Source organism: Convolutriloba macropyga, chromosome 5 (assembly GCF_964194025.1).
Source record: "Convolutriloba macropyga chromosome 5, txConMacr16.3, whole genome shotgun sequence".
NCBI lineage: Eukaryota > Metazoa > Xenacoelomorpha > Acoela > Convolutidae > Convolutriloba > Convolutriloba macropyga.
In genome coordinates this window covers 40537678-40551590 of record NC_134472.1, presented here as the reverse complement: position 1 = coordinate 40551590, position 13913 = coordinate 40537678, and the positions used below count along the sequence as shown (strand labels likewise).

Genomic DNA, 13913 nt, shown 5'->3' with positions numbered 1-13913 from the left:
ACGAAGTGTTTCCATTGACTGAGACACCGCTTGTTTTCGATTTCTTCTGATTTCTTCCAACTTACTCAATTTTTTAAACTCAATTTTGAGTTCTCTTCCATTGATTCCCACAGAGTTGATGTATTTTGTACTGATTTTAAGTATTGTAGTGTCACATTTGTTCATAATTTGATAACATTATTAATTTTTCGCAAAACACTAGCTCTTGAAATGCGAAATGTTCTAATTGTTTATAGATTTTTTAAATTAATTTTTGTTTAACTTTAATATAGGGTCATGGGGTCCGTATATGGTGTCTTTTTTCATGAATTATGTTACTTTTTTTGTAAAAATGTTAATTATCAGGTCATCTGTTCGTTAAATTCTGTGGATTTTAATTCTGGATTTGTCCGGCTATGTTTTTTTCGTCAACAGGACTTTGGTCACGGCCATATGACGTCAAAATCACCACTTCAAATCTGCTTTATGTTCTTTCGTTCATGCAATTTCGTCTGAGTTGCTTGCGTGATGTCATCTTAGTGAAGAGTTTTTTTGTTCATTCGACTGATTAAATTTTTGGTCACACGGGACTTACTTCTCTCTCAAAAATTACTGCCTCACTCTGTAATCGACTTTTTGCTTTAGTTCTAACTAAGAAGGTCAGATGAGTTTTTGTCACTCTATCTGAAGGGTTTTTATGGGCAGCTAATAGAATCAGCAAAGAGTTAAACATATTCTCAAAATACAACTCAGCATTTCAAATAAGCCTTTTTTGTCTGTTTCTCTTAATATTTTTTTTGGGATTGCAGATCTACGAAGCTATTGCGTTTTATTGGTTATCTTTCAGGTATGTTTTATAATTCAAAGAATTTGAATTGTGTTCTTGCGCTGTTTCTTAAAACTCAAAGAGGAGTAATTGTGATCTGTTTCTACGACCCGAGTAGAGTATTGGTGAAGCGTAGTTTTTGATCAATAATTGTTTGGAGTGTACGTAAAACAAAATATAAAAATCAATACCGCAAGTGAAAACTAGGTGTTTAGGTCTAACGATTGAACAAACCGAAGAGAAACGAGAAAAGAGTGTAGTTTTCTCTTTACGTCGTTTTCTAACAGAGCGAGAAAAGTTGATTTGAAAAAAAATTCGCTAACGGAGCAAAACTTCTTGATCTAGTGCGCTTCTTTCAGAGAATTTGTTTGGAAGCTTTTTTTGATCATCTCAATTAAATATTGCGCTTTTAGATCCAGTATTTACCTTTTTTTGAATCATTTTGCATTGTTTTAAGCTTTTTTAGCAGTTTTTCTGTACTTATTCTTTTTTGGCATTTGGTGAGTTGTAAAAATTAGTTGTTCTAGCAATTACAGTGTTCCTTTATTTATTTAAAATTTTTCAAGTTTTTTTGTTGACAAAATTTGAGTAAATTTGGACAAATTTTTTTGAGTTTTTTTCTTTTTCTGCTTTTTTCGATCGATGTAGATTTTCCTGATCTATTGTTAATCAATTGTTTATTGAAAACTGTTTTATAGGTGTTGCTGCTGTTAACTTGAATTTGATTTCTGGACATGACACTTTTCACTGAGCTAAATTAAACAAATTTCATTTTTTTTCAGGTTTTTTGTTCTTTACGTGTTTTAATTGTAGTTTAATGTTCTCCCACAAGTATTTGTTGGAATTTTTTGTCGTTCATTTCCTTTTTTTCCGGGTTTTTTCTTATGAATCTATTTTGTTAGATTCTCTACCCACTGGTAATATTTGGCTGCGAAGTACATGTATTACAAGGTCTTAGTAGTTTCTGCCATTAAGATTTTTGCTGTCGCAAATATTACGAGATGCTATCTGAGTTGTTGTCAGTTAGACTTCTAACGTTGTTTTCACTTTTGCTAAAAATATTAACTATTTAAGATATTCAAGTGGTCAGTCAGAATAATTTTTTCTACTTCAAGTTGTCTCCGGATATCTTCCGGCTACGTTTTTTTTTAAATCAGTGACTTCTGTATTCAAGATGTGTTTTGGAGGAAGTCAACAGACGCATCTAAAAAGAAGTGTTTACGCCAATCTGCTGAACAAAAGTAACGAAACAGGGCGACAATTTAGAGTAGTTTTTGTTCCTGCATTATTCTAACAGAGAACAATATTGGTAGGTGTAGATTAATTTTAATGAAGATGGGCTAATTTTAATCGTATATTGCACCTTTGTCGTCTCTTTTGAAAGTTTTATTTGCCACTTCTTCTGGTTTAAGCGTTTGGCAATACCTTTTTGGTTCGTTACCCAACCTAGAGCTGTTATTTAAGTATTGCTACTAAAACTTAACGGTTCAAGTTATATTTCCGATTTTGTGCTGTTTGCCTTTTTTAATATTGTTCAGCATTTCGCTGACTGGAGTTGCCTAGTGATGTAATTGAGCAGAAATAGCAATATAACAGTCGAGAGGTAGCATTTCAACTTGAGGTTTTCTTTCTTGCTCATCTCTTTTTCTTAATTTTCTCTGTATGTTGCGCTTGTTCTGTTTTTTTTTTTCAATATCAACGGGTGGTCAGCTATTGAAAGAAGATTGTTTGTGAAGCGATTTCTTCTGGCAACAGTTGATTCGGTTGCCAAACTTGGGATGGAATTCTATTAATTTTTTTCCAGATATCCTATTTGGCCGTTCTCATGTTATCCTTCCTGTTGTTATCTCATATTATGTGTTTCAAAATGATTGGTAGATTTAGGCTCATTCCTTGACTGGTGGGCTGAGGCCTAAAGGAATGCAATAATTGAGTCCGTTTCAGAGTCTTCTGGCTATAAATTTGTCGCCAAGATCTGTTCTTATACTTTCATAAATTTTGAAGTCAATTTGAGATAATGATTCTGGTCACACTAAAACAAGAAGTAGAGTGAAAAAGCGAGTGGTTTGGCAGCAATACTTTTTTTTTATTCTAAATTTTAAGTAGAGTGAAAAACAGCATTTGAACAAAACTTCGCGTTCCTGCTAGTGGTTTTTGTTCACAAGCGGCAATTTCGCTTTGATCTTTACTGTTTTTTTTCTCGATTTTCTGGTAGAATTTTTTTCCCAATTCTGTCATAGTCCATTCCAGGTCTAGTTTTTTTGTTTAGTCAATTGAAACCCATTGAGTTGTTTCAGGACTTGTCATGTTATGTTTTTTTTGTATCGAGTATTTTTGCCGCGTAAATTTTTGTGACTGAAATTTTAAAGCAGAGTGAGAAATTGGTGTCTGAACAAACATTGGCTTGTAGTTTTTTTGTTCAAATGCGGCAAATTGACTTCAATTTTTAGCGTTTTTATTATGGTTTTTTTCAAGTGATTCAAACTCTATTTTTGGTCAACTTTTTTCTTTAGCTAATGAAAAAATAATTTTAATTTTTTCAGGACTTCTCTTGCTATGTTTTTTAAGTCGCTTTGCCTTCAGATCAAGTTTTTCATTTTAATTAAGTTTTTTGTTTTGAATTCTGACTTACCTCACTGATTAGATTTCAAATTATTTCACACATTGAGTTACGTAATGTAGTGAATACAGTCAAAGTGAGAACAGAAAAATCACACAATAAAAGAAAACGGGTTAAAACATAAAGCCCAGTCATTAAATCATAGTGTATTAGGTTGTCAAAGATCATTTAAGTAGTTGCTAGTTGGCCTTGTATTAATCTTAATAGCCATCAGTTTAGAAATTGAGTCAAATTTAATTTTAGAATCTAACCTAATTGCAGAATTTGCGCACCAAATGAGAACACTTTTTGACACAAAAATCGATAGTCAAAAATGCTGTCAATTTCTGTCTCTTGTTTTTTTTGTGTTTAATTCCTGATGTGCGTCAAGTGGGTCAACGGCGGCAGTTTTTAGCAATTTGCCTTTATGCTTTTTTGCCAGTAGTGATGGAACCCGCGAAGAAATTGTGTACCATGAAGCCAAAAGACAGTTTAAGAAGACACAAATTCGTTTTATATTTTTTAAAAAATTTTTCTTGCAACAGTTGGTTTTAGATATAAGGGATAAAGTAATTAAAAATGTTTTCTGTGCTGCCGTAAGCATAACGGATAGAACTATAAAACTATGCATCGTACAATTATTTCTAATTATATTCTATGCTATGTATCGCAAAAGAATTTTTTAGTTCACGATTAGTTGGCTGAAAGACTGAATAAAAGTAACCAACAAAAGAGAGCAGAGAATGAAAATCGATTATTATATTAGCTCATGAGGTTCCTCATTATTAGATGCAAAATTAAATCAGGCTAAAACAGGGTTGTCAATGAAATTTCTGAACATCAGGATAAATTAAGTTGCTTTCTCAAAACCAAACAATTTGCCTTTTTGCAACTGCTGCTCATTAAGGCACACAAAAATAACTGCCGTTTTTAACAGATGCTCTAATTCTTACTACAGCAAAATATCCAAAGTAAAAGTTGCTTCGACGAAACTAATTTATCAGTGTTTTTGAGTTTCGGAGAGAAGAGGAAAGAGGCACCTTTAAATGAAAACTTACAACAAGTAGCAACAATAAAGAAAAACGCCACATTTCACAATTCTCGCGAAAACCCACCAAAAGCAGTTACATGGGATTTTGAGGAATTTATGCAATCTAAATCATAATTTTAAAAACACGTCTATTCAACTCAAAGTTATATCATTGCGGAAACTTGCTTGTGTATTGACTATTTCAACATACAGCTGTAAGAATAAGGAGAGCTAAATCTTCATTTCCGCAGAAAAGATATTATCCTTCTGATTAATGAAAAATATCAATTGCTTCCCATGGAGTTATAACTGAACTCATTTAAAATATTCATTAGACAACTAACAGTTTTATTGACATAAAATTTATTTTTTTAAGAAAAACATTAATATAATATTGAAATCTGTCCCTTTGTTTTTTGTCTTTTACTTTTTATCATTACAGAAACGGTTTATTTACTTTTTCTTGCAAGGAAAAACATTAATCACTGCTTTTTTTGATTCTACGCTTTCATTACTTTGACATTACAAGTTTGCAAAGAATCAGAAGCTTGCTTATCTAAAGAGAACAATTCCAAGTGAAACAAAATTGTCAGTCAAATGCAACCTAGTCAAAACTTACATAACATCGATCTTGTTTTATGGATCAAATATTTGGTATGCCAGTAAAACTATCGTCAGGCAAATGGAAAAACTTCAGAGAAAAAGTTTAAAATGGATACAATCAAACAGTCATTTTACTGATAAAGAATACAATGATTGTCTTCGATCAGTAAATTTGTTCCGATCACATATCAATTTGTTTTTTTTTGGATCTCGTAGTTTTAAACAGAATTTTGAACAGAAAACTTCCACTTGAGGTAGAGCAATTTTGGCAAATAAGGAATGGACATCCGAAAACACGATCAAACGAAAAAATATTTTTATACTCAAACGAATGTAATCGCCAGCGTTGCCGATCTAATTTTTTCTACCGAGTTACAAACTTCGACAATTTGATATCACTGGCGCGTGATTTTCCCAACTATAACCCATATTCAAGTCCTCCCAAATTCAAAAGAGAAGTCAAAGAATATCTATTTGATTTAGCTAAGAAGAATTTTACTTACAAAACATACCCATATGGATGGACAGTGTTTGAGGGAAATCAAATTCAAGCCCCGTTAGGGACTTACTAAGCTTGGCAAAACCAAGTTTAGTTAGATTCATTATTATTATTATTATTATTATTATTATTTTTATTATTATTATTATTATACTTTTGTTACTGGTGATTAATTATGGTTCTTTTGTTGTCTTTTCACCTATCCTTTTTTAAAAACAAGCCCCAATAATGTTCAAATGAGGCCAAGTGAACATATGTTTAGTCTTTCCTTTTAGCATTTGTTTTTCATTGGCTCCAGCACCGTGTGCCTTTCTAAGCTATTTAGGTATTTTCGGTTATGGCCTATATTTGTTTTTAAATTGTCGTCTTATAGCAGTGTCAATAATGACAGGACCCATTGGCTTTCTGATTAGTTATATTGGAATCTATTTAGATTTTTCCAGCTGAAATATGACAATATTTTTTATTTTGAATTTACCTAATTTCACAAACTCCGGTAGATTTTTGAGCTTTGCCTTTCTCTTTCTATTCTTCGTTTCGTCGAATTGTTACCAAAATTCGTTAACGACATGTCCCATCTTCTTTTTGGCAATTTGTTAGCTAGTTTTCTTTAGTCCAGCTTGCATCTGATTCTCCTCAACTTTTTATCAATTTTTTCAAAATAGGTTTTGAGTAATGCCCGTAATGAATAATTTTTCTATTAATTTATATATATATATATATATATATATATATAATTAAAAGGAAGTTTCATCGGTCCTCTAATGCGGCATGTGTTTTAAATTCGAAATGTGGATGAGCGCCGTTGAAACATATGTGCCAACACACATTAGCGAGCCTCCTTGTGGACACTAGGATTGTTGTCAAGCGTATGTATAGGGAAGAGACTTCTAAATAAACAATTAAACCTTTTCTTGATAAGATGACAAAAATCAGTTGTCTTAAAATGTAACCAGGGTGACGCAAACAGTCAACTTGTCCTGTACTTTTCAGAAATTGACATATCAAAATTTTGGAGTGCAATTTGTAAAAAATGAGATATTATTCAGATTCAAAACTATTACTTCCACCTTAAGTTGTATTTTTTTCTCAGATTAATTGAAAGGACTAAATTGTTATGCCTCCATACAATTCGTTTTCAATTTGCCACTGTGCTGGGACAAGTAAAACATTTTCAGGTGTTCTAATTTTAAGTGTTAATAATGTGGAGTATATACTAAATTGATATTCTCGAAAATTTTTCTGTAAAAATAGAAAATTGCCGTTTTTATCAGAAGTTTTTTGTTTTGCTTGTGGTAACGCCAGTCATCGATACTGTTGGTTTGTTTTCTATTTGTTATTGAGAGCCTATTGATTAACATTCTTATTTAATTGAAAGTTAATTTAGCGAGAAGAGCCGTAAGAGGTACAGTTTAACTATAGATTTTCGGCACATAGAACGTCGATATTCTTGATATTGACGCACTTGCATTGACTAGCCGAATAAGCTGGTAAGTTTTCTGTCAATGAATGAGTCATTGCCGTTTCTCAGAAAAAATAAACACAGTAAAAATTTGATTTTTTTTTCACGGCAATTGACAATGTTTTCAAACGTTTTTGACGTTTATAGTAAATGGGATCCAAATAATTATCAACAGTGGAACGGATCAGTTAGGGTACTTAAGCAGATGAACAACCGTCATTAAAAGAGTTACAATTGTTTTAAAATTACTTGAATGATTTTCTTCCACAAACAGTCGCTAACACGACTGTATATGCTAATAATATTTAAAGATTATGAATGATTTCAAAGATATAATAATTGCACTCGGATTCGTTACGATTTAAATAGAATCAAGTGGCAGCCTTGTATGCCGACTAAAAAAATGTTTACAAAGGAAGAGCAATTAATCAGGTAGACTTGAGAGTTCAAAATCTCTTCATTTCCAGCAGGACAACTCTGGCACCTGAATGTAGCCAGGATTTTGAAGTGCAGTTGGATCTGGACCAGATGGTGGGCCTCACCACTTCCAATACACAAAACTTCAAAAGTTCCAGCGACCAAGACGAAGAAGAAAATATTTACTCTCGCGGCCATACTCATCGCAGGTTATTCGTTAAAGTCAACATGATATTATCAGAAAGTTGAAGAATCAAGTTTGTAAAGATATTTTGTCGAGCTCTGTCTAGATTGTTGAAGTCTTTCATTTCTTATCTGGACATATCAAGATATATTTCACTGGATAAACACTTTATTAATTGATTCCCGCATTTTTAAAGACTTCGAAATGCTCTTTTAGTTTTTGAGTGCTGTTTAAGAACTCACTTAAGTCACACGCAGTCTTTATTTCTACAATACAACATCGCATGTTTTAAGGGAGGTAGGCCTGAAAATTGCCATTTCTAACGAATGGATTTTAAAACCAGGGCATGCGTCACCAATCAAAGATTTTTTTCGAATAATAGCAGTCTGAAAAATATCATTAAGTTAACGCCTTCAGCGATCAATATGATTATTGGAATTTTAAATCTGCTCTGACGTTTTAGGTCTGTTCAAACTCCAACAGAGCATGGAGAAGCAGATAGCTCCTCGACTGTGAGGGTGGCACGGACTGCAGAGTCAGAGAGGACCACAGTTGCCACTATTACTGAACAGAAGGAGCCACATGGGGAGGAGTTCCAGAATGACATCCAAATGTAAAAAAAGTTCATTTATTCATTCAACTCCAGGGTATAATCCAATTAGCCAGAATAATGCACCTTTTTAAAAAACCTAACAGTTTGGAATTTAAATCTTTCCCAGATGGCCCTAAATTGTCAAAAAACTTTTGCGCTTGTTTTTTTATAGTGATACTGGTTTTATTCACATTCCCCAAGGGAAGGTTATTAGAACCCTTGAAGGCATCATACACCCTTGATACATAAACTAAGGTTTTGAATGCTTCTTATGCAAAATTTGGACTACTGTTATCCCATCAGTTTTTTCTTGATGTAAGGGGACTTTGGTGGAACTGTTCTCTGACAGAATCCGATTTGCTCTTTTCACGTTTCCTTGGTCTAGTTTGGATAGTTTTTAGAATTCTCTTTAGCTCTTCTCTTTCGGAAGTTAAACTTTAAAGCTAAACGCCTGAGTACATGTACATTGCCTGTCAGATTGAGGAAGTGATGTTAAACTCTCAATCGCAATTCGTTCAAACTGTTCTCTTTCTTGCAACTTACATTTCTGGAGTGTTTCACTTTTTTGTTTCTATGAAGAGCTAAAGCTGAAAAAATAAGTCTCTCTCTGCTGGAAGATTTGATTTCAAAAAGGCATCTATTTCTCCAGCCAGTGTTTCAATGTATGGCTTGCCACATTTTTTAACAGTTCACGCTATAATTTGCATCTCCTCTTGAAAACTATGTTTCCTGAGATTTCCCAGAATTCTTATTTTTCATGTGACACACTATAGGAGGGTCTTTGATGGGGAAGAATGCTTTCATTAAATAATCTCTATTGGTGTCAGTTAAGAGTTACCGTGACGGTTGAACGCATTCAAGATTATTTCTTTTGATTAATGTATTGAACATGTCGACTAGTTATCCGTGTTGAAATGATCATCTGGGTTGATAGTTTTCTCCGTAATTTCAGAGTCGTGATTGTAAATTGATGCTCAGGAACCTCAAAAGTTGTTCTATTTTATTGGTCTAATTAGTATAACGAATTTTTGATGATTCCTTTTAATGTCAACTCATTTTTTTTCCTGTTTATTTTGTTGTCTTGACCAGCAATCCATGTTTCGCTGTGTTTCGGAATCTAATTTTGCAAGTTTTGCTATTTTTGTGGAATCTGACAATAGTCTAATGTTGTTATTAAGCGACAAAAAAACTTGATTGTGGAATTTTAAATCAAAATTTGGCCATGCTTCACTAACGTAACAGTAACTTGCGCAATATCAAATTTCAAAAATTTTCAGCTCAATCCAATTGTCACTAGAAGAAAACATGAAAGCTCTGTAATGGCGCGTTTATCCACAATTATGGCTTAATTGTCTACCAAATGATGAAGAGATAGAAAACTTTCAAAAATTGAAATAATGTTCAAAATTAGTTGATGTATGAAAAAAGTGCTTCCAAGCAAAACACTTAGGAATGTAAATAATGCCACATTAGTGGGCCGATTGGACCTGCCATTATTAAAGACTACGAAACAAGACAAACAATAAAAATAAAATAAGAACAGCAAACATTTACGTCTAAAACGCAAATTTTTTAAAAAAAATTACATAATCAGAAAGACAAAATAGTGTCAAAGAAAAACTAAGCTAAACAAAATAATTTCTACTTCACTGGAGAATAGAGAAAAGATAGTGTCAGTCCTTGACGAGACTTGGTTACAAGGAGACGGCAAAGTACAAAAAAATGCGTATGGTTTTTTTGAAAACAAATAATTTCAAATAATGGAAACAATTAGATGTCAATTGAAATTTTTTTTTGTCGTTTGTCCCTCGTTCTTTTTTGTTCTGATAAATCAGCTGGTGTTGTTAATTATTGATGTCTGAAGGTTGCAGTGAACTTTTTTTTATTTTTAACTTTGACAACCATATGTTCAAAAAATATGTGAATTCGAAAGTTTTACCATTCTGGGTGTTTTCTATTTCTTTTTTACATGCAATTACCAAATGAAATTACGAATTCTCTATTGTTTCATGGTTTCACTTGTGTAAGTTTAACAGTGAGTAAGCAACGATTTCGTTGACTGTGACAACATTCAAAATTTGAAAGAAATGTGAAAGTATCCTAATCACATATTAGAGAACTTCTGATTTTGACCGGATTCCATGCCATCAGAATCACCTCATTTAATTAATCAATTTTCGCTATTATCAAGAAGATATGTTTTTCATAAATTCTGTAATTTGCGCTGTAATTTGAGAATTTCCAGATTCAAATGTTGGATATAAAGGTTTCCACTCGCCGTTCTTTTCTAAAATTCAGCTCTTTACTTTTGTCTGCTGTATTTGTTACCTTTGAATTCATAGAGTTATTTCTCTAACATATAAATTTTTGTCTAAAACATAAATTGTCAACCTCATTTCTGCTATTTGTGTGTTGTTGTTGCGGAGTTGTTGTTGAAAAATGCGTTCTAGTATACGTACAAAGCTCCGAAAATTTTTATTTAAGCTAATTTTAAGTATCACGATATGTACCGTTTAAGCTGGTTTTTGGTTTAAAATTTTTATGTTGTCTAGACGATTGTTGACTGATTGTGAACCGATTTTGACGTCGATAACATTAGACAAAAAACCTGTTGAACATCGAAAAAAGTCTTGCCGTCAATGAGCTCTTGTTACTCTGAACGTTGGAATGTTTATACGTTGCTATATAATAAACATATTTGATGAATTCAAATCGATTCAGACTAGAGATTTTACTGAGTCGATAGTTGTCTTTTTTGAAAAATTCGCGGTTGTTTGAGGGCAATTAGTTAGATGTTAGTAATTTCATTGTTAACCCGATTTTTGAACCCTGCAAATTTTAACCTGTGCGTATTTAACATATCATCATGCGAAAGTATCTGTGGATAAATTGGAGTCTGATTTTTTTCTGACTTGACCGAACAAGGTTAGTCAGAAACGAGAATTTCTGTAAATGTTTTCTTTCTTGCGAGTTGAATACGAGCAACTTGAAACCGAAGTTTTCAATCTTATAGTGAGATGTTGTAATGTTGTAATGTCCATTCTCGCTCTTTATTAGGTTGCCCTGTGTAGAAAAAGTTATTAGCTGCGTATACGCACAGTCAAGTGCAAAAAATCATGGAAAAGAAAACATTCAAAATATCATTTCTTTGCTTTGACTACTTTTGATCCGTTTGTTAATTTGGGCATAAATTTCAGACCTTGAAAAATAGTTTTTGTGGTTGTTGAATTTGGTGAAAATTTTCAATTTGTACTATGTGAAATACAATTTAATTTAACTGCAGTTTCCTTATTCTTTTTGTTTTGGTAGCAGTGCCCTACCTTATTCTACAGATAAATGTGAGAGTCCAAACAATATATGTATGACAAATATCATAAATTTCTATTAGTCAAGGTTGGTTTATTTTCTCTTGCACTCAAGCCACCTTGAACTATCTGTGCAAAATTACGCTCGATTTTAGTCAACTTCCGCTAAGTTGAATTTTCAATGTTTCTGACTGAGGATGAGACAAATTTGTCATCTGGTTTCTAATGATGGATTCATTCTCTTGATCTTGAGACGTGGTCGTTTTAGCCTCAACAACAGACGCACAGTCAGTCACAGTGTTGTTAAAAAGCAAACAGGGAAACAACTGAATGGCAGCCAGGCCACTTTTTAAATTATTCCTTATCTTTTTCATCCATAAACCAAGCTGGACAAATTCAGCTGCCAACATATTTTGCGGAATTCCTCCATATATATTTTTGTTTTTTTTTAACCACTTGGAAGTCAACGTTGAATTTTGTCTCAAGCTATTTTCTAATCAGACGCCAGAAAATTGAAACTTAACATGAAGATACGTTTGTGTAATGTATAAAGATGGTCCGTCGACTGTCACAGAATTGCTTGTGGTGATTTTTAATCAATTTTGCATGCCGAGTAAATAATTAATAATCTTCTGCGATGCATTTCTGATATGCTTCTAACTGTCACTCAAGGCGAGGGCCAAGCGAGGTTTGAAGTCTCTCTCTAAATTATAAATCTATAAAACGTATCAAGTGTTAGAATCTTCAACTTTTTCTGCAAAACTGTCACAAAACCGCGAGCTCTTTTTGTGCTTTGATTTAAATTGTTTCCTCATTTGCATTTTAATTGTTGTTTTCTTTTTGCTTTCGCTACCAATAAAACATGGCTTCGTTCTTTTTAATATTTAAATTATACTCTTTTCATGATCTTGATTTTTTTTCTTAAACTTAAACTTATGTTCCTTATTCATCTGAATTCGATTTTAAAAGTGAAACTTATTTTACAAGATGCCTGCAAGGTATGGCTGCTTAGAAAAATTACATTTTATAGTTAAGTAACAGTAAAAGAACTGTGGATAATACTGAACGCTCAGATACACAACTTTCTCTTTCGTTATTACACTGAACTATTTATTTTATTGCCCTTAATTTTTTCCACATCCAAGTTCTGAATTGATTAACTTGGTTTCTCAAGACAATGAGGTCAATTGTTGGATATAATAAGGACTATCAAAAGAAAAATAAGTCTCAACATTGAATTTACGAAATATCAAAGTTAGCAAAATTGTAAAACGGATTTTTGTACTACTGTCCATATTACAAATGATAAATGTTATTCAATTAATGCTTTTTATTTCTCACTATTACAAACCTTTCAATTCCATGTTAAAATATACAGTTCAACCGTAGATGGTGGTTGAAAGACCGAATTTGTTATGACATATATTAATTAAACACTTTCAGAGATTACAACCCAGACATGAATTACACCATTGACCATAGAGACCATTTTCACATTCCTCAAGCGGTAGTTCTCCTAAACAGCGAGGATGAAAATGGCGACCTAATGAGTCCCTTGGATCTGAACACTTCTTTCAACGAGTGGCCCAGTGGGGTGTGCTATTATGACGATGGGGAGGAAGAGAACGAAGAAGTGGGCAGAGGCTGCCTCAATGACGTCATGACTCGGATGGAGTCACCATGTTACAGCTCCTCTAGAAGCAGTGCTGCCTCTTTGTGGGAAGACGATGTTAGTATCTTTATTAATAACTTCAAAACTTTTGAGACTTAAATTAAAAGTTAAATCTTGCGAGACCTAAATTACCTGAAGGACACGGCATAATGAGATAAATCTGGTGTCCTGCTTTTTCACCCCTTATTTATTTAACCCCCTATCATTCAACCCCGATTTATTCACCCCTCGATCCTTGAATGTATCGCCCATCTAAATTAATCGGGGTGAAACGAAGCAGAACCCAACTGAATCTAAACTATATACTCCGTGGTAACAAGAAATAGCAAAATAATAGCAAGCAAATTTGCAATTGGAACGGTTACAACATCAATGAAATAATTTGATTGCTCCTAGGAAACAGATACAAAAATGGCACTTAAATATCCGAGTTAAAAATAGCAGTTGATCCCACATTATTTTTTATCATTATTTGGTTCACGAGATTATTTTTATCTTTACAATCCTTTGAGAAGAACTTGGAAGTACACTATTTAAGTACACTTAAATAGTGAGTAAATAAAAGTGCGGCAGAAGTACACTTTGACAATTGTGCCAACAATTTCTTTAAAAGTCTGAGGATGCCAAATTTAATTAATATTGTCCTCTTTACCACTTGTATCCACAAGAAATTCGGACTTAAGAATAATTGTAACTGCTGAAACTACCAAACTGCAAAAAATCAGCCTCAAAAACGAAATACGGA

At 32.9% G+C, this 13913-nt stretch overlaps 1 protein-coding gene across 1 annotated transcript in view; it reads left to right on the top strand.

Annotated features, from left to right (window-relative positions):
- LOC142340368 (uncharacterized) overlaps nt 1–13913 on the top strand; it is a 162282-nt gene that overhangs the window by 43490 nt on the left and 104879 nt on the right. The window contains exons 4-6 of the mRNA XM_075390944.1: nt 7466–7624; nt 8063–8212; nt 12940–13225. Coding sequence (XP_075247059.1) covers nt 7466–7624; nt 8063–8212; nt 12940–13225 — 595 coding nt within the window. The remainder of the gene's footprint in view (nt 1–7465; nt 7625–8062; nt 8213–12939; nt 13226–13913) is intronic.